The 27900-nt window shown below is 40.6% G+C and overlaps 1 protein-coding gene and 1 long non-coding RNA gene across 3 annotated transcripts in view; one reads left to right on the top strand and one right to left on the bottom strand.

The window, feature by feature from the left end:
• The window catches only part of LOC139570975 (pro-neuregulin-3, membrane-bound isoform-like), a 532592-nt gene that overhangs the window by 463721 nt on the left and 40971 nt on the right, over positions 1-27900 (top strand). Inside the window, exons 4-6 of one of the 2 annotated variants that reach the window (XM_071393388.1) lie at positions 4847-4870; positions 22588-22690; positions 23388-23514. In XM_071393388.1, coding sequence (XP_071249489.1) covers positions 4847-4870; positions 22588-22690; positions 23388-23514 — 254 coding nt within the window. Of the gene's footprint in view, positions 1-4843; positions 4871-22587; positions 22691-23387; positions 23515-27900 lie in introns of both variants that reach the window. The other variant, XM_071393387.1, reaches the window with a different exon arrangement.
• LOC139570976 (uncharacterized) lies at positions 3119-11325 on the bottom strand. The gene is made up of 2 exons (XR_011674209.1): positions 11157-11325; positions 3119-3761 (listed from the first exon to the last, which is right to left on the bottom strand). It is a non-coding gene; the product is annotated as an uncharacterized lncRNA (long non-coding RNA).

Here is a 27900-nt window from a genome sequence, read left to right as displayed (position 1 = left end):
AAACCAAGTCCTAAAGTTGAAGGAATTGTCTGTAGAGCTCAGAGACAGGACTGTGTCGAGGCACAGATCTGGGGAAGGGTACCAAAATATTTCTGCAGCATTGATGGTCCCCAAGAACACAGTGGCCTCGATCATTCTTAAATGGAAGACGTTTGGAACCAACCAGACTCTTCCTAGAGCTGGCTGCCCGGCCAAACTGAGCAATCATGGTGGAAGGGCCTTGGTCAGAGATGTGACCAAAAACCTGATTGTCACTCCGACAGAGCTCCAGAGTTGCTCTGTGGAGATGGGAGAAACTTCCAGAAGGACAACCATGTCTGCAGCACTCCACCAATCAGGCCTTTGTGGTAGAGTGGCCAGACAGAAGCCACTCCTCAGTAAAAGCTCAATGACAGCTGCTTGGAGTTTGCCAAAAGGCACCTAAAGGACTCTCAGACTATGAGAAACAAGTTTCTCTAGTCTGATGAAACCAAGGTTGAACTCTTTGGCCTGAATGCCAAGCGTCACATCAGGAGGTAATCTGGCACCCTCCCCACAGAGAAACATGGTGATGGCAGCATCATGCTGTGGGGATGTTTTTCAGCGGCAGGGACTGGGAGACTTGTCAGGATCGAGGGAAAGATGAACGGAAAGTACAGAGAGATCCTTGATGAAAATCTGCTCTAGAGCGCTCAGGACCTCAGACTGGGGTGAAGGTTCAACTTCCAATAGGATAACGACCCTAAGCACTGTCGTAACGTTGTATTGATTAATGTGACGACTGCTGTTCATCAAATTATTTCCCAAAATAACTCAAAGAATATCAGAATATCGATTTTACAACAGTCGCTAAATTAATTTTCTCTACAGTCTCATTCAGAACGTCGCATAATCCGGGAATCTGCACAAACCCGAGTCTCACTAAAAAGTCCGTACCACACCAATTGAGTTGATTATTAATTTACTAACAAACTAAAATTATAATATAAGATACACATACACAAACACACAGTCTAGGCTATTGATTAGAACTTAGTACAATGAAACAGTTCCCTAGTGGGCCAACACAATATGACACGTGTTACACAAAATGGGGATTTCAAAAGAGAGAGAGAGAGAGAGAGTACACGAGAGAAAAGCACACTACATTTGTAAACTATGCTTAGTTTAACCCTAACCTTGCCCTGAACTGCTGCTCTTATGGGTCAGAATATAATGATGTAATTACGTGTCGAAGGTCTCCAATAGGGTGTCTCTTCATGGACCGGGTTCCGACCTCTTCTCTGATGGCGGCACGTCTTTGGTTACCGGGTGTAACTCTCTGTTTGTCCTCACAATGTCAGTGTCCTTTCTCTTAGTGGTCTGTTTCCTCGCCCTTGTTCTGAAAGAGGGGTCTTTTGAGGACGGCTAATCAGCTGTGTAGATGGTTCCAGCGTGGAAATGAAAACAGTGTAGACACATGATTCCTTGAAGAGTGGTAACTGGGTGGTCCTGCTTGAATTAACCCTCTTAGACACAGCTACACATCCGTAGTATAGATTTTAGAAGATTCCTTTGTCTTCTTCAACCTCGTGTTGCATTTTGGGGTTACAACTAATTGGACCTTGGCTGCAGCTCGTGGTCACTTAGTCATAATGTTAATTCTTAACTCACATGTTTTATACCCGCTGGTCAGAAATGGGCGTTTCCTCCTTTAGCGCAAGTTCTCTGGGCGTAACTAGTTACGAGGCAAGGTCTGGATTTTACTCAGATCCAATTTAGACAACTAATTTCACATTTTATCTTCACCAAAACATTCTCTTTGATCTGGACATTTTCCACACAATGTACAGTTTGCAAACATCAAGTACATATGGTGAAAACTCTTCAACTTACAATGTTTTCATAATAACGTTGTCATTTAACTTTTAATAACATAACAAAAAACAACCTTCATTTTCATATTCCATCTATCGCCATTACTACCATTTTGGCTGACGAAACATATTGTCCCAAAGTCCATTTATTGCATGTTACTGTTCAGAGGTAGGTTCTCCATAGGCCCATCATACATACCATTCCTCCATACTAAGAGGACAAAGGGATTTTATCTGCTGCCTTAAGATTTACAATGGGCGGGAGGTGTCATAAACTGCCCCCCCCCACCACCTCCATAACACTCGATCTCTCCCCCGCTGGTGGGTGTGAGAGATATCTCCGTAGGATTATGATCCACAGTAACCTGACCCGCACAGGCCAGTCATGACAGCACACAGCCAAGACAACACAGGAGTGGTTTCTGGGACAAGTATCTGAATGTACTTGAGTGGCCCAGCCAGAGCCCGGACTTGAACCAGATCTAACATCTCTGGAGAGACCTGAAAATAGCTGTGCAGCGACACTCCCCAACCAACCTGTCAGAGCTTGAGAGGATATGCAGAGAAGAATAGGAGAAACTCCCCAAATACAGGTGTGCCAAGCTTGTAGCGTCATTCCCAAGAAGACTCAAGGTTGTAATCGCTGGTTAAGGTGCTTCGACAAAGTACTGAGTAAAGGGTCTGAATATTTATGTAAATGTAATAACGTTTTTTTTATTTTTTTATACATTTGCTAAAACTTATTAAAACCTGTTTTTGCTTTGTCATTATGGGGTATTGTGTGTAGATTGATGAGGGCAAAAATGATTTAATAAATTTTAGAATAAGACTAACTTATTCTAATTGAACGATCAAGGGGTCTGAATACTTTTCGAATGCACTGTAGAACATAAAGAATGTAAACAGAATTGTATATATGGCAACTAAATTGTGCATCCATTAAGCTCTACAGTCAAAACTGTGTTAACAAACTTCCACTTTCTGTAAACAAAGATGTATGCGCAAGTCTTATGCCAGGATATCTCACTATGCACTGATTTATTTTCCAGGCTGTAACATACACTAGAAGCAATGACATATATAAACCCTGTATTTCTGATGCTATGTATTGGCCATTGAGAGGCTTTGAAGTCACCCTTCGGCCATATGGTCACTCCCTTGTAGACCAGTCTTCAATAGGAATTAATAGTGTTCTACAGTATTTCAATTAACTGTTTCAAGGACAAAATTACATGTATTAAATTATGTGTTTTGTTGTAGTGGAGACAGTAAAATTAGTACTCTCAAATCCAAATCATGTATTTATAAAGCCATTTTTAAATCAACAGCAAGTAATGCAGATGTAGAAGCACAGTGGCTACTAAAAACTCAATAGAAAGTCAGGAACCTTGGAAGACATGCTAGAGAGGAACCAAGCTCGGAGTGGTGTCCTGTCCTCTTCTGGCTGTGCTGGGCGGAGATTATAAGAGTACATGGACATTAAGGCCAGATCGTTCTTCAAAATGTTGAAAAGTTCATAGATTACCAGCAGGTTCTAATAAAAATCACATTGGTTGTAGAGGGTGTAACAGGTCAGCACCTCAGGACTAAATGTCAGTTGGGTTTTCATAGCTGAGCATTCAGAGGTCGAGACAGCAGGAGTGGTAGAGAGAGAGAGGGACAGAGGTAGAGAGAGAGAGGGTCAAAAACAGCAGGTCTGGGACAAAGTAGCACGTACGGTGAACAGGTCAGGGTTCCATAGCCGTAGGCAGAACAGTTGAAACTGGAGCAGCAGCACCAGAAGTAGCACGTCTGGTGAACAGGTCAGGATACCATAGTCACAGGCAAAACAGCCGAAACTGGATCAGCAGCACGACCAGGTGGACTGGGGACAGCCAGGAGTCATCAGGCCAGGTAGTCCTGAGGCATGGTCTTAGGGCTCAGGTCCTGAGAGAGAGAGAGAGAGAGAGAGAGAGAGAGAGAGAGAGAGAGAGAGAGAGAGAGAGAGAGAGAGAGAGAGAGAGAGAGAGAGAGAGAGAGAGAGAGAGAGAGAGAGAGAGAGAGAGAGAGAGAGAGAGAGAGAGAGAGAGAGAGAGAGAGAGAGAGAGAGAGAGAGAGAGAGAGGTGTCATAAACTGCCCCCCCCCACCACCTCCATAACACTCGATCTCTCCCCCGCTGGTGGGTGTGAGAGATATCTCCGTAGGATTATGATCCACAGTAACCTGACCCGCACAGGCCAGTCATGACAGCACACAGCCAAGACAACACAGGAGTGGTTTCTGGGACAAGTATCTGAATGTACTTGAGTGGCCCAGCCAGAGCCCGGACTTGAACCAGATCTAACATCTCTGGAGAGACCTGAAAATAGCTGTGCAGCGACACTCCCCAACCAACCTGTCAGAGCTTGAGAGGATATGCAGAGAAGAATAGGAGAAACTCCTACTCCTCCTAGAGAGAGAGAGAGAGAGAGAGAGAGAGAGAGAGAGAGAGAGAGAGAGAGAGAGAGAGAGAGAGAGAGAGAGAGAGAGAGAGAGAGAGAGAGAGAGAGAGAGAGAGAGAGAGAGAGAGAGAGAGAGAGAGAGAGAGAGAGAGAGAGAGAGAGAGAGAGATCTGTAATAGAATACTCGTCTTGAGGAGGAGGATTACCAGGATGGCTGCGCCGTGGCTTCAATACAGTGCACATTGTTAGTCATCCAGGGTTTATACATGTCATTGACTAGAACTCAACTCTTGCACGGTGTGTTTTTCGAGCATGGAAAATGAGCCACAGAGTCTCTTGGTGCAGTCATGCTGAGTGTCAGCTCCGATTATGCCCAGAGCATGTGTCTACTGAAGTTATGTGACGTGAATACAGAAGGTTATGGAGCTTCCTTACATGAAACAACAACAAGTCACAGACATTGTTACTATATGCTGTGACAGGATGTTTAAGTGCATTGTTTCTAATAGCTTTATCTCTGTCTCTCTCCCTCCCTCCCTCCCTCCATTGTCCCTGTCTCCCCTCCTCTCTTCTCTTCACCGGAACAGCAGATCACTTGGGCATTGAGTTTATGGGTAAGAAAGCTTATTTTTTTTACTGCTATGAGTCATGTTTACTGAAATCAGGTTGTGCAACCACGAGATGTGTATAATGTTTATGATCCATACTAGTATGACGTGCATACCATTCATATTTGTTAGTTTGTTTTTCACCTTTTTAATTATGAATCATATTTCTATTTTATACATAACTTAACTTTTTAGTTAGTTTTGATGGGAACTTTTCATTATCCCATAATGTATGTAATGTAATTTAGAGGACAGGGAGGCAATTTCCTTTACACAGAGGGATATGGCAACTCCCCTTCCTCTCTCTCTCTCTCGTCTCCTTGGAAACGGCAGAGAACAGAGAGGCAGGAGACAGTGAGAGAGATTTATTACTGTTGGCACAGTAACTACCAGCATCCTTGCACACTGACACTGCCTGTACGTGTGTCTGTAGGGTCTTGCCGGGAGAGTGTGTACCCATTCTACCAGCCTCTCTCCGTTTGGCACATCAGCTATAGTTAATGACAATGTACTGTGAGACATTGTTAATGACTCTCCTTCTTAGAAACACATGACCATAGATACCTGGGAAATATACATGTCTACCCACAAATGATCAACCATCAGGTGCATTATACATATATATTTTTTATTTTATTTAACTTCTTATGGCTGCAATCCCGTTAACGGGATGATATGACAACAGCCAGTGAAAGTGCAGGGCGCCAAATTCAAACAACAGAAATCTCATAATTAAAATTCCTCAAACATACATGTATCTTATACCATTTTAAAGGTTATCTTGTTGTTTATCCCACCAAAGTGTCCGATTTCAAATAGGCTTTTCAGCAAAAGCACCACAAACGATTATGTTAGGTCACCGCAAAATCACAGGCAAACACAGTCATTTTTCCAGCCAAAGACAGAAGTCACAAAAAGCAGAAATAGAGATAAAATTAATCACTAACCTTTGATGATCTTCATCAGATGACACTCATAGGACTTCATGTTACACAATACATATATGTTTTGTTCGATAAATTTCATATTTATATCCAAAAACCTCAGTTTACATTGGCGCCATGTTCAGAAATGCCTCCAAAATATCCGGAGAAATTGCAGAGAGCCACGTCAAATAACATAAATACTCATCATAAACTTTGATGAAAGATACATGTTTTACATAGATTTCAAAAAGCTTTACGGCAAAAGCACAATATTCAATAATCTGAGAACAGCGTTCAGCCACAAAAGCAAGCATTACAGTTACCCGCCAAATTGTGCAGTCAACAAAACTCATAAAAAGCATTATAAATCTTCACTTACCTTTGCTGATCTTCGTCGGAATGCACTCCCAGGACTCCCACTTCCACAAGAAATGTTCGTTTTGTTCGGTAATGTCCATAATTCATGTCCAAATAACTATTTTTGTTAGCGTGTTTGGTAAACAAATCCAACATCAGGAAGCGCGTTCACTAAAAGCAGACGAAAATGTCAAAAAGTTCCGTAACAGCCGTAGAAACAGTAGAAACATGTCAGTAGAACATGTCAGTAGAAACATGTCAAACGATGTATTGAATCCATCTTTAGAATGTTTTTAACAAAAATCTTGAATAACGTTCCAACCGGAGAATTACATTGACTTCAGATGTGCGATGGAACATAGCTCCCGCTCATGTGAACGCGCATGGTCAGAGCATGGCCAGGTCATGGTAGACCTGACTATTTCCTGTCTCCTTCGGCCCCGCTTCACAGTAGAGGCATCAGACAAGGTTCTACAGACTGTTGACATCTAGTGGAAGCCGTAGGAAGTGCAAACTCATCCATATCCCACTGTTTGTTCAATAGGGGCTATGTTGAAAATCTACCAACCTCAGAATTCCCACTTCCTGTTTGGATTTTTTCTCAGGTTTTTGCCTGCAATATGAGTTATGTTATACTCACAGACATCATTCAAACAGTTTTAGAAACTCCAGGGTGTTTTCTATCCAATATGAATAATAATATGCATATATTAGCAACTGGGACTGAGCAGCAGGCAGTTTACTATGGGCACCTCTGTGCACCTTTCATCCAAGCTACTCAATACTGCCCCTGCAGCCATAAGAAGTTTAACCTGATAAGTCAGTTAAAGAACAAATTCTTCTTTACAATAGCTGCCTACCCAAACCCATGACACTGGGCCAATTGTGCCACACCCTACGTGACTCCCAAGCCTGGATTCGAACCAGGGTGTCTGTAATGACACCTCAAGCACTGAGATGGAGTGCCTTAGACTGCTGCGCCACTCAGGAGACTCTATAGCCAGAGGGGTCTGGAATTATTGGATCCCTGATAAAGATTAGCAACAAGTTTAAATAAAATACAAATACTATGTTGTATAATTGTATAATAAATAAAAATAAATATTTTGTGCCAATACAATTACTCAGAGACATATATTTAGTTGAACAAGTAATGAAAAAAAATATTGTATCACCTGTGTTGTATCCCCAGTGTTGTTATCCCCTTGCGAGGATAACGACACTGAGCCTTTTTCTAAAATGTTTTATGAGATTGGAGAACTCATTGGGAGAGATCTTAGACCATTCCTTCATACAGAATCTTTCCAGATCCTTGATATCTGTAAGCTTCTGTATTTATTTTCTAAGTCAACCTTGTGTTCTGTTTTGTTGTATTCTTGGACATAGCCCTGTATTTCATTTTTGTTCATTGATTTCACCTGTGTTAGTTACTAACCTGGTCTCTTCAGCTCCTTATTTAGTTAAGTTCATTCTGTTTGTGCCTTTGTGAGGTATTGTTCGTTTTGACTCTACTAAGCCTTTTCCTAGCTCGTTTGTGAGAACCAGTTATAGCCTTCAGTCCTAGTTTTGATTCACCTGCCTGTTTGCCTACCTGTGTATGACCGTTGCCTGCCTGTGACCACGATTCCTGCCTTCTGTGAAGGCACATTAAACACCTGCAGCGCTCTGCGGGTGAATCTAGACCTTTTTCTCCCTGAGTATTCATTACGCTATCCTTCGTCTGCACTTATGGACTGCACTCTTCAATTCAAACCACAGGTTTTCAATGGGGTTCAATTTCGGAGATGTTTTGTGGTCAATTAACCATTTATTTGTGGATTTAGATGTGTGCCTTCTGTTATTGTCTTGCTGGAAGATCCACTTGCGGCCAAGTTTCAGCCTCCTGGCAGAGGCATCCAGGTTTTTGTCTAAAATATCCTGGTACTGGGTAAAGCTCATGATGCCATTGACTTTAACAAGGGCCCAGGACCAGTGGTAGCAAAATAGCTCTATAACATCATGCATTCTCATTGCGACGCCAAACCTACTGCTAGTGTGCATGGCCAAAGAGCTCTATTTTCATGTCATCTGACCAAAGCACACTAGTTCCAATCAAAGTGCCAATGCCATTTAGAAAACTCCAGACATTTACATTTGTTGGATGACATGAAAATAGAGCTCTTTGGTAACACGACAATGTATGCACACATTACTATAAGTCGCATATGTTATCTCAAACTTACTTTCAAAGATTGTGTTTGTATGGTGGTATAGAAATGCCACGGCTTACAGTGTATTTATTTCTCAGCTGCTAATATTAAGCCTTGCTCTGCTATAAAAACAGGGGAGTCTACCTACATGATAAAAAAAACTAACTTATTTGCTGTATTTTCCCCCTGCTCCTGTTCTTCCCCATGTGATAATGGGCCATTCTAAATCGAAGCAAAGTTGACATATTAGTAAAGAAAGTTAATTTGAGAATAGTTTGACAGGTGAAAATATGATTACTTGATGAGAGGCAAGGAACAGCACATTTTTTTGCTACTTTTTCACATCATCATATCATGCAACCCACATCTTTTTTTGATTTCTAAGGCTTGTATCATTCACAACTAAAGTTGACAAATAACTCAATCTAGCGTATAGCACCTGTTTCAAATGATCACTTTTACACTCAACATACCTACCTACTCATATGCACACTAGCTCCAGAATGGGAAAAATATCCTTCCTATTTTATTCAGGTAATTTCAAATATATTCTTCTTACTATAAAATTATATAATGTAGAATAATGACATATCTTGTTAAATTAACTAGCATATGGCATATACAGTTGAAGTCCGAAGTTTACATACACCTTAGCCAAATACATTTAAACTCAGTTTTACACAATTCCTGACATTTAATCCTAGTAAAAATTCCGTGTTTTAGGTCAGTTAGGATCACCACTTGGTTTTAAGAACGTGAAATTTCAGAATAATAGTAGAGAGAATTATTTTTTACAGCTTTTATTTCTTTCATCACTTTCCCAGTGGGTCAGAAGTTTACGTATACTCAATTAGTATTTGGTAGCATTGCCTTTAAATTGTTTAACTTGTGTCAAACATTTCGGGTAGCCTTCCACAAGCTTCCCACAATAAGTAGGGTGAATTTTGGCCCATTCCTCCTGACAGAGCTGGAGTAACTGAGTCAGGTTTGTAGGCCTCATTCCTCACACGCTTTTTCAGTTCTGCCCACAAATTATCTATGGGATTGAGGTCAGGGATTTGTGATGGCCACTCCAATACCTTGACTTTATTGTCCTTAAGCCATTTTGCCACAACTTTGGAAGTATGCTTGGAGTCATTGTCCATTTGGAAGACCCATTTGCGAACAAGCTATAAATTCCTGACTGATGTCTTGATATGTTGCTTCAATAAATCCACATAATTTTCCTGCCTCATGAAGCCATCTATTTTGTGAAGTGCACTCCTGCAGCAAAGCACCCCCACAACATGATGCTGCCACCCCTGTGCTTCATGGTTTGGATGGTGTTCTTCGGCTTGCAAGCCTCCCCCTTTTTCCTCCAAACATTATGATGGTCATTATGGCCAAACAGTTCTATTTCTGTTTCATCAGACCAGAGGACATTTCTCCAAAAAGTATGATGTTTGTCCCCATGTGCAGTTGCAAACCGTAGTCTGGCTTTTTAATGGTGGTTATGGAACAGTGTCTTCTTTGCAGAGTGGCCTTTCAGGTTTTGTCAATATAGGAATCATTTTACTGTGGATATAGATACTTCTGTACCGGTTTCCTCCAGCATCTTCACAAGGTCATTTGCTGTTGTTCTGGGATTAATTTGCAGTTTTCGCACCAAAGTAGGTTCATCTTAAGGAGACAGAACGCGTCTCCTTCCTGAGCGGTATGACGGCTGCGTGGTCCCATAGTGTTTATACTTGCGTGCTATTGTTTGTACAGATGAACGTGGTACCTTCAGGCATTTGGAAATTCCTCCCAAGGATGAACCAGACTTGTGGAGGTCTACAATTTTTTTGGAGGTCTTGGCTGATTTCTTCTGATTTTCCCATGATGTCAACTAAAGAGGCACTGAGTTTGAAGGTAGGCCTTGAAATACATCCGCAGGTACACCTCCAATTGACTCAAATGATGTCAATTAGCCTATCAGAAGCTTCTAAAGCCATGACATAATTTTCTGGAATTCTCCAAGCTGTTCAAAGAAACAGTCAACTTAGTGTATGTAAACTTCTGACCCATTGGAATTGTGATACAGTGAATTATACGTGAAATAATCTGTCTGTAAACAATTGTTGGAACAATTACTTGTGTCATGCACAAAGTAGATGTCCGAACTGACTTGCCAAAACTATAGTTTGCTAACAAGAAATTTGTGGAGTGGTTGAAAAACTAGTTTTAATGTCTCCAACCTCAGTGTATGTAAACTTCCGACTTCAACTGTAGTTAGTGACATACAATAGGCCGACTCAAATTCTGTTCTTCTGAAATACATTATCTTCATATAATAATGTTTCTTAAGATCTGCCCGAAATAAATCATGGATTTATTGTGATGATGTATATTATATTGATTTATTACACGTTTTTAAATGTCAATGTTCCAAAGGCATGCATCAGCAGCTTGTTTGCGTGTAGGCCTGGAGATGCTAAACGTGTTTGTTAATTGATGGTCAATTACCGTGAGACCGGCAGTCATTTGCATGGCAATTACCAGCTGACAAAATGTAATGACCGCCACAGCCCTAGTAAGGACTGTATCTAATAACCAGGTATTACATAGCAATATAGGAAAAATTACTAGCATGATTTCTAACAATAATAACAACAACAGAGTTGGTGTAAACATGTTACCTAATATCATTCAATGAGGCTATACAAATGATCAACATAAATAGCAAGTATTATACATAGAAATGATACTAAAGGTAACAATAGCCAATACTAATAACATCTTCAGCATATAACATAGTAATAGCTACGTAGAGATATACAAAGCTAAACAACAACAACTTACTTTGTAGTCATGCATCCCATGTACATATACCAAAGCGCACAATGGATCTGTCCTGCCAGTGCAAAGCTAGCTAGCATCTGGCCAATCAGAGGATGCATGACCAGTGTATGGCCAGAGTGTGGGGTGCATGGGGGACAGTCTGATTGGCTGGGGCCACGAGCTGGAGGTGATGTTGATTCTCTCATGTGATGGGGAGAAAGGGTGAGGATGAGTGAGAGCTAGACTCTGTGGCGCCGGCCGGACAAATAAACAACACACTTTGGAAAATAGTCCTACAGTGCCCTCGGCAGGGGGATTCTGTAACATCTCCTTTCCAATCTAGTCCACTGCAATGCACTCTACTTAAAGGGGAATTTCACCCTGGGGGAATCTAGGTATGTTTTCATCATGTCCGAGACATTTCTAGGACAGTGAGATGTGTTTCACACATAATTGCCCAAGAGGAAGGCAGGTCTGGGCATCAGGCGCTGAATGATACACCCTATGACGGGGAGGGGGGGGGCTACATGGTGACATTCAACCATTCATGTCTCAATCGGAATATAGCGAAGAGGGTTCTTAACAAAGAGTTAACGTTAGGAGCTCAGGTAGCTAAGCCGATGCCAGCTCCAGAAGAGGGCAGATGACAAATATGGTGCCTACCTAAGTTATTTTTCCTGCAAGCCACCTAGCTAGCTAACCTTAGCGTATCTACTGAAACCCATACTGTGTATTGCTGGCTAACATACTTCTGTGATACAATGCGGGGAAATCTAATTGTTTTTCTGTTTGAAGGGGACAGAGATCTTGCAGCAAGAGAGAGAGAAAAAAGAATGAGGGAAGTTCCAGATGAGAGGATAAAAAAAGGGATGCAGAGGAACGGTGTGAGAAACAGAATGAGAGGGGCAGTGACAGTTGAAGGTGGAAAGAGATCTCCGGTAGTTAAAAGAGGTTTGCTGCTCCAGGCCCTCCGTCAGTAGGGAGAGTAATAATGTTTGATTTTGTTGGCCAATAAAAAGTATTTGCTTGTCAACGCACGTCATTCCCTCAGTAGACTGCTACCTACGTCCACTGTGAGGCTTGCATTCCATCTGGCAGGACTGAAGAAGTGACAGATTGCTTCATTGTGCATTTTCTTCTGTTTGCTTGGTTTGTTTTCTTGATCCTTGCCATGCATGTGCAAGGGGCTCAAAGTGATAACTGGGAAGGGAATGTCATGTTGCTCTCTGGTCCACAGCTTCACAATGGACACAGGAATGAGGAGACAGCCTGGCGCCTACAGCTCTGCTATTGTAATTTTGATTACAATCACTCACACTGCATTTGCAAGTCGAATGCTGTCTGCAAAGAGACCCTGTGAAGAAAAAGAAAACAGAATTATTCTGAGAGAGAGAGAGAGAGAGAGAGAGTGTGTGTATGGGTGTGTGTGTGTGTGTGTGTGTGTGTGTGTGTGTGTGTGTGTGTGTGTGTGTGTGTGTGTGTGTGTGTGTGTGTGTGTGTGTGTGTGTGTGTGTGTGTGTGTGTGTGTGTGTGTGTGTGTGTGTGTGTGTGTGCGTGTGCGTGCGCACGCTTGTTTGTGTGAATGTATTGAGGGGGTTATATTCTTTGATGTGATTCCTAGAGTGAGAGTGAAATATCAGTCTCCTCTGTCATTATCCAGTTAAAGAAAGTGATCTGCAAGATAGAGGAGTTGATACCATCCAAGGCCAAATTCCCCTGCCCTGTATAACATGACCATCAGAGGCTTCACTGAGTGGAAAACATAAATAGCACTGACTTTTGAACAGTCCTGTACGTGCACACTTGCATTATTTTATTATTTCCCCCCCAACGCCTCTACTCCAAGGCATGGCAGGTCAAATAAACAATGTACTCGCACTGATGTGCTGCAGGAAATGCAAACTTGTAGAGTATTTAAGGTTTAAAAAGGCCTCTAAAGTTTGTAATTCCCACTTTAAAATGTCAGACTTGATTTGCCCTAACTAAATATTTATAACCCCCCCAAAAATGTTTTTTTGACATTAATTAATCAACATAATAATTCACATTTCCTGTTGCTCCAGGATTATTTTCCTGCTGTAGCAATCTGGCTCAAATCTACATCTATATAGGGATGTCACACAAAAGTGTTAGCTTTCTGTTCTTCCCGTGACTCAAGGTGGAGAAGGCTGAAACTAGGAACAGCAGGGGCTCTGTGATAAAAACGGTGTTTTTGGTTATCTGTCTGTTTCACAGTCATAGGGAACGGTGTCAGACACAGTGGAGGGAATCGACACAGATACAAGTTTCACCATTCATATTCGTTCCAATGCATCAGGTGGTATATATATAGTTGTTTGCTACATAGTTAGTCCAGCGTAATTGCATTTTATTAGTAGAATAATGGTCTATAATAATTTCAAAATTGTAATGTGTTTCTCTCATATTGTTTTGATTTGTTTCCAAATGTATAGGCATAAGCTACAGATGTAGGATCTTAATTTGACCTTTGTCACAGCTAAATAAATGTTTGCTCCATAATGTTGCTTGATCGGTGGTTAGGATATTAACTGGCCAAACGTAGGCTACATGAAAAGTGCAATACAGGTAATATAATTGTGTGTTATTGTGGATTTTCAGATAATTGATGTGAATCACGAAGTTCATCTGCATTTCCTGCAGTGCAGGGAAATTCTCAGCAACAAAAGAGTGATCAAATTAAGATCTTACATCTGTATGTGATTAAATGGCTTTGACTTTGTGATTACAGTTCCTGCACAAGCTACAGAGGAAGAGTAATATCTTCATATTAAAATAATGCACTGAAACATGTAACAGAATCAGAGTTTTCTGGTGGCACCCTACCACATGCTATACATACAGAGTTTTCTCTAAAAGTCTAAGCTGGGGAGGTTAAGATGGTCATATCATGGGCAAGTTTGGAATCACCAACTCATACATGGGTTTTTCTTTATATTTACTATTTTCTACATTGTAGAAAAATTGTGAAGACATCAAAACTATGAAATGACACACATGGAATCATGTAGTAACAAAAAGAGTGTTAAACAAATCAAAAAATATTTTATATTTGAGATTTTTCAAAGTAGCCACCTTTTGCCTTGATGACAGCTTTGCACACTCTTGGCATTCTCTCAACCAGCTTCACCTGGAAAGCTTTTCCAAAAGTCTTGAAGGAGTTCCCACATATGCTGAACACTTGTTGGCTGCTTTTCCTTCACTCTGCGGTCCAACTCATCCCAAACCATCTCAATTGGGTTGAGGTCAGGTGATTGTGGAGGCCAGGTCATCCGATGCAGCACTCCATCATGCTGCGTCTTGGTCATATAGCCCTTATACAGCCTGGAAGTGTGTTGGGTCATTGTCCTGTTTAAAAACAAATTATAGTCCCACTAAGCGCAAACCAGATGGGATGGCGTATCGATGCAGAATGCTGTGGTAGCCATGCTGCTTAAGTGTGCCTTGAATTCTAAATAAATCACTGACGGTGTCACCAGCAAAGCACTCCACACCTCCTCCTCCTCCATGCTTCACTGTGGGAAACACACGTGTGGAGGTCATTCGTTTCACCAACTCTGCATCTCACAAGACACAGTGGTTGGAACCAAAAATCTAAAATTTGGACTCATCAGACCAAAGGACAGATTTCCACCGGTCTAATGTCCATTGCTCGTGTTTCTTGGCCCAAGTAAGTCTCTTCTTCTTATTGGTGTCCTCAAGTAGTGATTTATTTGCAGAAATTTGACCATGAAGGCCTGATTCACACAGTCTCCTCTAAACAGTTGATGTTGAGATGTGTCTGTTACTTGATCTCTGTGAAGCATTTATTTGGGCTGCATTTTCTGAGGCTGGCAACTCTAATGAACTTATCCTTGGCAGCAGAGGTACCTCTGGGTCTTCCTTTCCTGTGTTGGTCCTCTTGAGAGCCAGTTTCATCATAGCGCTTGATGGTTTTTGCGACTGTACTTGAAGAAACTTGATTGACTGACCTTCATGTCTTAAAGTAATGATGGACTGTCGTTTCTATTTGCTTATTTGAGCTGTTCTTGCCATAATATGGACTTAGTCTTTTACCAAATAGGGCTATGCCTACCTTGTCACAATACAACTGATTGACTCAAACGCATTAAGAAGGAAAGACAGTCCACAAATTAACTTTTAACAAGGCACACCTGTTAATTGGGGCAGCAGGTAGCCTAGTGGTTAGTGCATTGGGCCAGTAACCCGAAAGGTTGCTTGATCGAATCCCGAGCTGACAAGGTAAAAACCTGTCATTCTGCCCCTGAACAAGGCAGTTAACCCACTGTTCCCCAGTAGACCGTCATTGTAAATAGGAATTTATTTAACTGACTTACCTAGTTAAATACAAATTGAAATGCATTCCAGGTGACTACCTCATGAAGCTGGTTGGGAGAGTGTGCAAAAAGTGGCTATATATTTTTTTGATTTGTTTAACACTTTTTTGGTTACTACATGATTCCATGTGTGTCATTTCATATTTTTGGTGTGTTCACTACTATTCTACAATGTAGAAAAGACAAAAAATTAAGAAAAACCCTGGAATGAGTAGGTGTGTCCAAACTTTTGACTGGTACTGTATATATACTGAACAAAATATAAATGCTTCTATTTAAACAGATTTTATTTAGTTAACAGTTCATAAAAGTAAATTAGTCAATTTTAAATAAATAAATTTGGCCTTAATCTATGAATCTCACATGACTGGGCAGGGGCACAGCCATGGGTGGGACTGGGAGGTCATAGGCCCACCCACTGGGGAGCCAGGCCCAGCCAATATAAATTAGTTTTTCCCCAGGGCTTTATTAAAGTCCAAAATATTCCTCACATTCTATTGAAATAGTTACTTGCATAGGGGAGTCTTTTGTTTAGACATGTAGCTAGCTAGCTAAACAATGAACCATAATCCCAACTCATAACGTTACTACCCTGCATGAATCTGCAGGTAACTAACCAGCCAGGTTCAATGTTAGGTAGCTAACATTAGGCTATAACTTGCAATGCAAATGGCTCTGAGGTAAAAAATAATATTACTACACAGATCACACATGTAACGTTAGCAAGTCAGCCAGCTAGCCAGACAGCTAACGTTAGCTAGCTAGCTAGCAGTACACTTTAACTTGAAATGAAAATGACTTTCTGACAAAATTAGAAATGTGTATTATCTGAAAATGTAGCTAGCTAGACTCTCATACCCATATGCATGGATGGACGCTTCTCCTTCTGTCACGGATGCCATGTTTGCCCTTAGTTTGAAGATGTAATCCGGAGATAGGTGTTTTATACAACACAGCCTTTTTGTGTGTTCTCTTTTTAACTCTGTCTGCAAATGTGCAATCAAACGCCATACTTTTCTCCATCATAGCTATCATATTCTAATTCTACTGATTTCAAAACTTGTTCCTCCAGAAAGTGGAGAGCAACACTTATGCAGTTCTACTACGTGATATATTTCTGTGGCTAAACCAACGAGGCTTGTAATTTAACAATTTGTTCCAGAAGGCATTTTCTGCCAAAAAAACATTTTGATTTAAAAAAATATATACGTTCAAATGACTCTCCTGTGAAGTAGTTTCCTGAAACGAGTCACATGTGTTCTTCAAAGTGAAATGAAAACAAATGATTACCTTGTACGCCTGCAAATAAATACAATATTTTCCTGAATCAGTAAATCAGAGCACAGTGGATTGTGTACTGTAGGCTACATCTTCATGTAATGTCAGCTGACCTTGACAACACACTTTAATTACCTCCAAGCAGGGCTTGTACACACAGCATTTATGACGTGCATCAGAGGAAGAGTGTAACAAAAACCTTTCCCATTGGTGTATCATAATACTATGCAGGGAAATTATGGAAAAATAAAATAGTCCACGATCAGTGAGGTTGTTTGGTAGCATGGCAATATTGTGAGTGACATGGAGTGTTAGCTGTCATGGAATTACAGATGCCACTTACCTACGTCTACAACAGGGTTCCTCTCTTCTCATAATTACAGTAAATGTGGTGACGTGATGACTCCGGCTGAGAGACATCAAAACATCAATACTGACCCTGGAAACTACTGGTGGGAGGAGGAAGGGGGAGGGAGGGAGGGAGGGGGTGGTTAATTAGCCTAGCTCTCAAGTCTTTTGGCTTCGATATTGATTTCGATAAGATAAAGTAAATGAATGTATTACTGGTTCATGTGTAGCGTGTTCTACAGTTGGCTGTAAAGGCCAATAGGAGCCGAGGCTCTCCAGGGGCCTCATTTATCAAAGGTACGTTCGCACAAAAAATACTCTAAACCTTGAGTGAGACAGTTTCCCGCAAAGGTTGGTATTTAGAAATGTTTAACTTGATGGGAAAGTATGTGTTTCTCCAGACAAATCTCAAACCATGCGTGCACACAACTTGTAGAATGTTGATCAACTGTATTGCAAGCAAATAGGCTTATTGTTCGTTTGGGGGAAATGGGAGGTGTTTGATGCACAGGAATTATAATACAAAAAGTAAAAATAAGTTTTAGTTTGTAGACCTAAATCATAATCTACAGGATGTCTCTCCTTTTCTGACATAACTGGGTCAAATTATTCCGGCTACACAAATAGTAGACTACAATTTTTTCAATCATCCATTCAATAGCCAAGCATGCTTGTAAGTGAATAGGCAGTGAGCCTTGACAGTATGGGTTGGCTACAGTAGGCTTATTCCTGTTTGATACACACTAAAAACAAATGGTTCTACAGTGTATATAGTGCCAAATACGGGTTATTTGGCTTGTAACCATAGCAGAACCCTTTTTGGTGCTTCTATGGAACCTTTTCTTTAAGATTCTATAAAGAACCATGCTCATACAATTCTAAATGGAAGCTGTATGGTGCTCTAAAGAACCTTTTCCTAAGGTTTAATAAAGGTTTTATAAAAGGTTTTATAAAGCACCAAAAAAGGGTTTCGCCATGGTTGCAGCCATTTTGAGGGCTATATAAAACACTTTTTTTTATGGTTCCTTATAGAACTTTTATGGAGAATGGCTCTATAGAGCAACGTTCTCAATCTCAAAAGGTTAGTTGTAGAACCATACAGGGTTATTGATTCTGGTTTAAAAGCCTTATTATGTTGTTAAAATTCCCTAGGTTTTATTACTGTGTTTATTAACAACTTTAATCTGGTGTGCTAGCTCTGGAACAGCTGGCGTCCCTGAGGAGAGAATTGAGAACTACTGACTTAGTCAACTGTTCTCAATTGACACATTCCATACGTGAGTCTTTCACAGTACACTGTAACTGGCCATACTCATATATAACATTTAATAACATAACACCCAACAGATTAGATAAACTGGAATGACACTCTCACGCATGGTTGCACAAAAAGAGCTGTGAGCAAACCACTCCCCAAAATATTTGAATGATCCGCCATGTCACGCCCTGACTTTAGTTATATTTGCTTTCTTTATTATTTGGTTAGGGCAGGGTCTGACAAGGGGTGGTTTGTTTAGTCTTTGTATTGTCTTGGGTTTTTATCTTGTCTAGGGTTTTTGTTATCTATGGGGATTTTGTATTGTCTAGGGGTTGTAGGTTTATGGTGGCCTGAGTGGGTTCTCAATCAGAGAAGGCTGTTTATCGTTGTCTCTGATTGGGGAGCCTATTTAGGTTGCCATTTACCATGTTGGTTTTGTGGGTAGTTGACCATGTTTAGTTGCCTGTGAGCACTATGTTGGCGTCACGGTTCGTTTGTTAAGTGTTCTTCGTTGAATTAAAAGATGTATTCCAATCGCGCTGCACCTTGGTCCACTCCTTCCCACAGCCGTGACACGCCATCCCTACATTATTACTAAAAGAGGACAGAACCCTTTATTGAACTGCAAAGAACCATTGAAGGGCTCAAAGGGTTCTTTTGGTCAATATAGTTCCACATAGAACCATCACCCTTCCCAAAGAACCCTTGAAGAACCCACATTTCTTTGTGTGTAGGACTGCAATAGCCTAGCCTATCTAATTTCAGATTCTATACCAAGGCAGGACATAGCATTTACTTTTAAATTGTTCAAAAGGACAATCCATCTTACAGAATGTGCGGCCAATATCTGATTGATTGCCTATAAATGCTTCTGAAGGCAACTATGATTTAGTTTTTCATATGAAAAGAGGCAGCAGCCATTTTCACCCTTAACAGTAGAACCGCTAAAACAGTCATTTGGACTGCTCATGAATAAATATTACTCTGCCATTCTTAAAGTCATGCCCCCATCTGTCCCTGACCTTTCCTAAATAAGTCTATATAACACACTGTCATTGTTAGAATCTTAATATCACAAACAGAACTGGAGTTATACCCAGTTTTAGGAGGGCATTTCATATTTTGAATGGTTTTCCCCCATTGCCTTTTCTTATTCTGATCCTTCCCCTGATAATTGAAGATGCCGTGCCCAGGTGATAATCACACTGATAATGTCTCACAACTGAACCTAAACTATATCGAAACTACTTTCACACATATAAGATTAAATAAATGAAGTAAATGATGGGAGGGAAAGGGGGAGAATGGGTTGATGAGATGATGAGTGAGGGGAAGCAAACTATGCATAATTATGTTACCACCAATTATGAATGAAGAACAGGATGTGTCATTCTATTGTATTGATCTATTCTCAGGGTACGAAATACGGGGGAGCCAGGGGGTACTCAGCTCCCCTGAATGAGACATTAGTCACCTAAATGCAACAAAAGTAAAACAAACAAAATTATACTATTTCTTTGAAATGCAGTGGTAAATATGTTTTACAGTGGTAAATATGAAAATAAAAGCTTCCAAATGAAACGAACAACCCCACCTCTCATATCATGGTTTAAACCATTTAGTTCTGTGTGGCAGCACAAACCGCCTCCCTGTCCACAGCGCAGTAGTGCTGAAATTTGGCCTTAGCTGAGCTCCTTTCAACTTATAGATTTTCCTTTGAAGGTCACATTCTCGTTTTCGCCATTTGCTTGCCATGCACCCTTGATAAAAATAGCTTGCCTTTATTCCAATGCATTAGATTTATCCGTTGATTTATCATTGTTTGCTTTTGTCAGTCAGCTGTTCGGAGCGCTCATTGCTTTCTTTTTCAGGTGCTCGTGGGTATTGTTGTTCTCTGTGCTGTCCGTTGTCAGAAAAAATAGACCATTTATTTGGCGTTACAATTACAGTGCATTTCCTGAGATCTCCAAGATCCAGGAATATTACAGGGTTTAAGTGCAATGTTCTAATAAAATTGTTATATGCTTAATAATTAAAAAGAACACTGTCATTAATAATGTAAGGAAATAAAGGTAGTGTTTTATGTAACACGATCTGTGAAAACTCTAAGTATTCAACTCATGAATTATTGACAACTCATGAACTAGGGTGTAAACAAGTTTGATTAAACTTGTGTATTCTATTGAATGTAGGCTTCCTGCTCTGTGTGTGTTAATCTGTGTGTAAAATATCCTCAGCTGAGAGGGTAGGCTACCGGCAGTGGTGTAGGCCTTTTTTCAGAAAAATGCATTGAAGGTGTTACTTTTTTCACCATAACCGCCAATCAGAGCTTACCAACCTATTATTATAATTTTTTGCTACTACATCTGAAGTTCATAGTAATAGGCCTACACATTGTAGCCTAGTCTAGTAAATTGACCATGTGTGTTAGGGTGACTATCCCATTTTTTCCCGAGATAGTTTCAGCCCCATTTCAGGTGTCCCGACTTTTCAAGCTACAAAAAAAGGTACATTTTGTCAGCAAGACGCATCAATTAATGTAGTCCTAATTAATGGCCCAATGTCATTAGGAACACTTTCTGGTGTCTATTTCCATTCATTAAATGGCGGAAGTGTACATCCATTGCACTGTTTGAATTATTTTGGAACGGACGAACATACACAGGTGGCATACTTTTCAAAGTCATTTGTTTGACAATCAGATGAAAGCATCATGTCTGGTTGTGTTAATGGCACAGTGTGTTATAAATTATGTCTTTATTATAATCACGGTGTAATTCACACTCTGTCTATTCTAATTATAATCTCAAAGTGGTATGTACTCTATATCAGACCACCAAATCCAAGCAGTTTTATCAGTCTTTTCTGGCCCACTTGAAGTACATAGTGAAAGACGAATGGACACAGTCCAAGACAAATGGATGCAGATTCTGCATTAGCATTAGCATTAGCATTGCTACAAAATCTGAAGGAAAATACCTCAGATGGTGGGGAAGAAATAAATCATGACATCTCTGATGATTTTTCTTCTGATTCTGAGCCTCAGCCTAAACTTTTGTGGCCTAAGTGCAGAAAAATCCAGAAAAGCGCACACTGAGCAGGTGCCCGTGGTACCAAATGATACGGTGAGACAGGAGACAGCACTGTTTGGATAGAGCAAGCCGGTGACAATGCTACAGGCTGATTATCAGCACAAAATGTCATCACTGAAAGAGCAGACCTTACATCTCAAGCAAAAAACATCAGCAATGCACTCACCAGCTTTTGCTGTTTATGTGACATGAACATGCTCCAGCTGATGCCATTCTGTGAAGACCCACACCATGTGAGCACAAGCTGACAATAATCAAAAATATTTTACTGCTGTCATATAGACACTTACTGTACAGTATATTCATTATAATGACATTATTGTTTTGGTACTGATTTTCACAATTTATGAAGGACACTTGGCTCTTATAATGATGTAATGATGTTCATTTGTGCGCTCGTCTTGCTGACCGTGAGTCTTGGTGGTTGGGGTATTTTTTGTATTTTGTCATTATAAAAAGAAGCTGTTACCATGTTCCAACACATATGCTTTCTGTTTCATAGTTCATAGTTGTAACAAAGGCACTCCACTAATATAATTTATTGAACACATGAATTTTGGTGTTTTGTGTTTTTTAGTTTTTTACATATAGCCTACAGTAACATTAACTAATGAAAATGCTTCATGTTATTTGAAATATATATATTTTACATATTCTAATATTACCTAAGACCTTCATAAACACAACCAAATTATTATTTTGGAATAGCTTATATGAAATTACACTGTTAGTATGTTACAATCAGAATGACTGCTCATGGGCTTTAAGGGGGGTTCCTCGAGGCCCAGCGGTTATAGTGTTAATGATGACCATTACACCTATAACTCTTATCTTCTGTAATCAGACATGGCTACATTACAACTAGCATCTATTACAAGGCTTTGCATCCAATGGGGCTGATGATGTGACGTTGTTAAGAGTAAATGGGGGGTAGTTTGAGTTTGTAAAGTGGCATTTGAAAATAAGACATTATTATTACAGCGAGCTAAGGGCCATGTTTTATTCTCTGTGATCATCTCCTTATGGACATGTGTTCCTTAACTTCTCGCCCAGGTTTTCCTATTTTGTGCTCTTTGTTCCTCCGTCAATGTCAGTTCTTCCTCTTCTCTTCATTTCAACAGAGAGCAAGGAGGTGTACAAGAGACAAGTGCTGTCAATCACCTGCATCACCATGGGGATCAGTGTTCTGGGCATTCTCTGTATGGCTCTCTACTGTCGGAACAAGTGGGTGGACACGAGCACCCATAGGATCGGATTTCAGTTCATACACCTAAACCCATAGCACACACCACAGGCAATTGGCTATTGATCTAGCTTCAGCTGCCACTCCATGTCAAAGAGCCTACTGTAAGAGTCCGGATTCACAATTGTATCCCTCCAATTAACATTAATACATGTACATAATTTTAAGGAACCGATAAGGAAAGAAAGCTCTTGACAATTTGTTTTATTGTGTTGGTATGGGCCCTGCACACAACATTTGTCTATGTATGTTTTACATCCTGTTTATGCCTGAAAGCACCTGTCTAGAATGTATATCCTTTATATATTCATCCAGCACGCTGGGCCAAACATCAAAGCTGTAATGGCAAACTGTCATTCATGGTATATGGAGCAGAAAGCCCTCTGATAAATTGCATTGTAATTTTATAGGGTCTGTAATATAATGATGTGAGTGAGTGAGCAGCCTGACAACAAGATAATCTGATAAAACCATGATCTAGTGCCATTTGGAAGGAATCTATAATGGAGTTACAGCACAGGAACCTATCAGCTCCATCAGAGCCACTCAATTTACACTTCTTCACTGCACCGACTAGGGGTGAAGAGGCACAGAGTGGGGTCTGAGGGTTAAAGGTCAAGGCAATGCCATGATTTAGTTAACATGCCACGTATATGTACTCCCCCCTCGCCCCCTCAGGAGACGCAGAGAAAAACTCCAGGCCCACTTGAAAGAGAGTCGCAGCCTCAAAAACTACAGCGGCAACGCCTCTGCTTTGCAGTCCAAATCGAGCCAGAGGCCTGACACGGGCCTGCAGCTGCAGAATGTGAGTATGCTGAGGGGATTCTTCTCTTCCTCTGCATCCTTCATGTATCTAGGGTGACTGATCATGCTGTCGGCTTACATCTCATAACCCAGTTATGCAGAGTGTCTTTTTCCTGCAGAACTGTTGGAGATATGTTGTTCGCTCAGGGCTGCAGCAGCAAGCAGTCTTTGAAGTTTGGCATGCTAAACAACTGCCTATTCCACCCCTTCCACCCAACCCAAACTGTTCAGAGTTAGCGCTGTTAGCAGAGAAGTCTTTCAGAGAACACTGCTCAGTCATTTGGGACCCTAGGCTGTGTATTGTTGTCATTCATCATCTGCTAAATAACCTCTGTCAACAGATCTATGTCCAATATTCCAATCTGAGTTGTTTTCATGCAAAAACCGCGTTCATTTGAATATCAGTCGAAGTTAGTGCCTGTGCACGGGAGAAAGATGGGGATGTCTTGGTAGCACACACCACTCCATAGATCTGCTCCATTCAGACTCACCATCAACTCACCATCCTGAGGATATGGCTCTCAACTTTTCTTATAGATCTAGCTGTCACGCCCTGACCTTAGAGAGCCTTTTTATGTCTCTATTTGATTTGGTCAGGGTGTGATTTGGGGTGGGCATTCTATGGGCATTCTATGTTCTGATTTCTATGTTTTTGTATTTCTATGTGTTGGCCGGGTATGGTTCTCAATCAGGGACAGCGGTCTATCGTTGTCTCTGATTGGGAATCATACTTAGGCAGCCTTTTTCCCTTTTGTCATTGTGGGAAGTTGTCTTTGTTAGGGGTACTATAGCCCTTGTAAGCTTCATGGTCGTTTTTGTTATTTCTTGTTTTGTTGGCAACATTTGACTAAATAAAAGAAAATGTACGCATCACGCTGAACCTTGGTCTTCTCTGAACGACGGCCGTGACACTAGACACTAATGAAGGCATTGTTTGATACGCGTAGGGTTGCAAAGGGAGGGTATATTACTGAAAACCTGAGTTTACCAGTAAACTACCAGAATTTGTGTAACTTTCAAGGTTTATTTGGAATTTTATAAGAAGACATCTATTGGCCTTTTTGGGTACTTCAGATTATCACAGGTGTCTGTAATTATTCCTGGCCCTCTGTGTGGCCTTATAACATGTAAAATACATTATATGAAATCATTAAATAAGATGATTTTAAAATAGAAACATTTAATGACAAAGCTGTAAAACATCATCCTTAATAAACTGTCAACTTAGTGAATACCATTGGTGTTTGATATGAGGGTTTCAGCATGAAACTGTATTTTTATATTGTATTTTTTAACACACTTATTTATTGGACTATGTCAATAAGTATTTATTGTCAATGTTTTCGCGTCAAACTGGTGGCAGTTGTGAAAAAAGTCAATAGTTGGACGTGTTGCAGAGTTGATTGAAAATAATGCCATTGTTGATTAGATGCATTTTTTGGTATCAATTAGGCTATTTTCTCTTGAACCATATGGTGTGTCTGCTAGAAACTCATGGACAATATGGACACAGATATAGAAAATGAATACAATATATGGATATAGATTTATATTCAAGCTATTCAAGAATAAATTACCAAAGCTACCATAGATTGCCATATATTTTCTCTGAATTACCTAAATTACCAAAGATGTTGGTAACTTATATACTCAACATTCCACATATGTAACTTGTACACATATGACGTATCTCGTCACAGAATTTAGGTATCGCTATATTACCTTGGGATTCAAGTCGATACTACTGTTATTTGTTTTAATAACAGAGTATGGCTGTTCCACTTTCCAAGCATCTTCTGAGACTGTTTTCTTTCCAATGGAATCTATTGGGAACTTATGCTAATGCAGGCTATTGGTTTCATGCACATATTCATATTGATTTGTGTCTGCAAGCTATCGGTTACGAGGATTTCACAACATGCCTGCCCGCCGCCGCTGTGGGGGGGGGGGGGGGGGGGGTCAGTGATAGTAACACACACGCAGACAGACACACACACCTCGACCCGCCCTCCCAACCCCCTACTTCCTGTCAAATGATACAATTGATCTAGCGTCTCGCAGTCTGATTTTAAAACAATTGCAATGCCACCCTTTTCTCCCTACCTGCAGCAGCACTCTGTGGAGGTACTAGGCTAAATGATGGTTCACTCTCTCCCCCAGAACCCCTCAGGCTGCAGCAGTCTGCTAGGGTGAAAGAAAACAATTAGATGTGTTCCTGACAACGTCTTCGCAAAATCATAAAAGCTGTTTCTGCTCTGGGTGGTCGCAGCTGAAACCCGCTGGCGGATGGTGGCCACTATCTCCCCTAGATTAAAACATCCATTACACTAACACGCTCCCCGCTGTGCCATAACAGTCACCGCCACGCGTGCTGCATTTATTACATGTTGCATTACTCCTCTCTTTATTGAGATGAATACCTGGGTTGATTTCATGAAACAGTGCTGATGTATTGGGCTCTGTGCAAAGTCTCTGATTGGTTCTTAAAAAGAGCAAAACAGCTGGACTGACTGCAGGACACATCTGCTACCAGTGTCTGGTACTCTTTTTATCCATTAGATTAGTTCTCAAGAAAAAAATATTGGTATTAGATGAGCAGTCTTGTGTCCTCATTTTGGTCTGAAGTCCAAAGGATTGACAGTATATTTGTTGTGAGTACTGCATTCATGGGGTTTCCCTCAGTAAATTTAAAGCGATACTTTGGGATTTTGGCAAAGAAGCCCTTTATCTACTTCCCCAGATGAGTCAGATGAACTTCTGGATACCATTTTTTGTCTCTGCGTCCAGTATGAAGGACGTTAGAGGTAGTTTTGCAAGCCAATGCTAACTAGTGTTAGCACAATATCTGGTAGTCTACAGGAACAGATAGCATGCTAGATGTTCCCATAGACTTCTAGGCAATGCACTAACGCTAGTTAGTAATTGAGTTAATGCTAATTAGCAACTTCCTTCAAACTGCACAGAGACATAAAAATGGTATCCACAAATTCTGACTCTGGGGAGGTAGATAAAGCCAAAATCCTGAAGTACCCCTTCAATAAAAAAGCATTTATAAGCCTGGACTTTTTCACATTTGAAAAGGTGGGGGAGGGGTGGCTATTTATCTAAGATCTTCTCTTATGGCATCATGCTCTCTTAGCATTTCTGTCCCTAAAATATGTGAGCTGTTGGTTATAAATGTGGCCACAAGCCAAAATATGCATTTATTTATTGCTGCACCCAGCAGCTTCAGCGGAGGCTGTTGGTAGTATTTCTGATTATTTAAAACCCTTTCTGGTATCTGAAATGGTTGTGTTAGGAGATTTAAATATTGATACACATGCCTTAGATCAGTTTAAGCATATCTGTCTTGAGTTCAACTTGACTCAGCTGATAATGAAACCAACTCAGATGAATATAAAAAACCTAGCAAACTCCTCATTGATTGAACTTATCCTGACTAACCGTCCCCGTAAGTATTTGGCGAGTGGTGTTTTTGAAAACAATATCAGCGACCACTGCCCTATTGCTTGCATTAGAGATACCAAATTGAAAATCTGTAACCCTCGTAAAATGGTTTTCCCTTCAAATTCAATCCACAGGTGTTCCTTCATGATGTATATTATTCAGAGCTTTTTTCTACTACATGCGTACCAGACCCTGTTTTGGCGCTTACATTTTTCTCATCCATTTTTACCTCTATTGCTGATAAACATACCCCTTCCAAGCGACTCAGAGCCAAAAAGCAAACGATCCCATGGTACTTTCCTGTACTCTCCTGTACTCTCAGGCCTCCTCTTGACAATAAATCTAGCCTGGGCCAAGGTTAGACAAACTGGCTCGTTAGCTTATTGGCAGCTATTTAGGTAATTGAGAAATAGGTGCACTGCCAATTCAAACTACACCCTTAGTGCTATGACAGATTATGTTTGTGATCCCTCTAAATTCTGGAAAAACATGAATTCGTTGAAGTGGGGTAATTCCTCTACTTCCTTGCCTAAGCAAGTAGTTTTAGACTCCTGCATCATTACTGAAAAAGTCAAGATTTGTGATTATTTTAATCATCATTTTATCTCAGCTGGTTTCCTATTTAAAATAAATGGTGGTCATACTGTTCTTGGCCAGTCAGTTGACTGTTCTTCCCACATACAGCCTCCAGTTGCCTCGATGGATGATCAGTCAACCTCACGTGACTTGGGAAATAAAAGTCAGGGTTTTTCATTTTGGTAACTCACAGAAACAGCTGTTCTCGCTGCATTATTAGCTATTGACAGCAAGAAATCATTAGGGGTTGACCATTTGGACCCGGCGTTGCTTATGTATGCAGCACCCCTCAATGCTGGCTCAGTAACACACATTTTGTATTTAACTTTAGTATCAAGAAATATTCCAGAACTGCGGAAAGCAG

Source organism: Salvelinus alpinus, chromosome 3 (genome assembly GCF_045679555.1).
Source record: "Salvelinus alpinus chromosome 3, SLU_Salpinus.1, whole genome shotgun sequence".
NCBI lineage: Eukaryota > Metazoa > Chordata > Actinopteri > Salmoniformes > Salmonidae > Salvelinus > Salvelinus alpinus.
The sequence above is the reverse complement of the archived record's forward strand: the minus strand, read 5'-3'. Positions and strand labels throughout refer to the sequence as shown.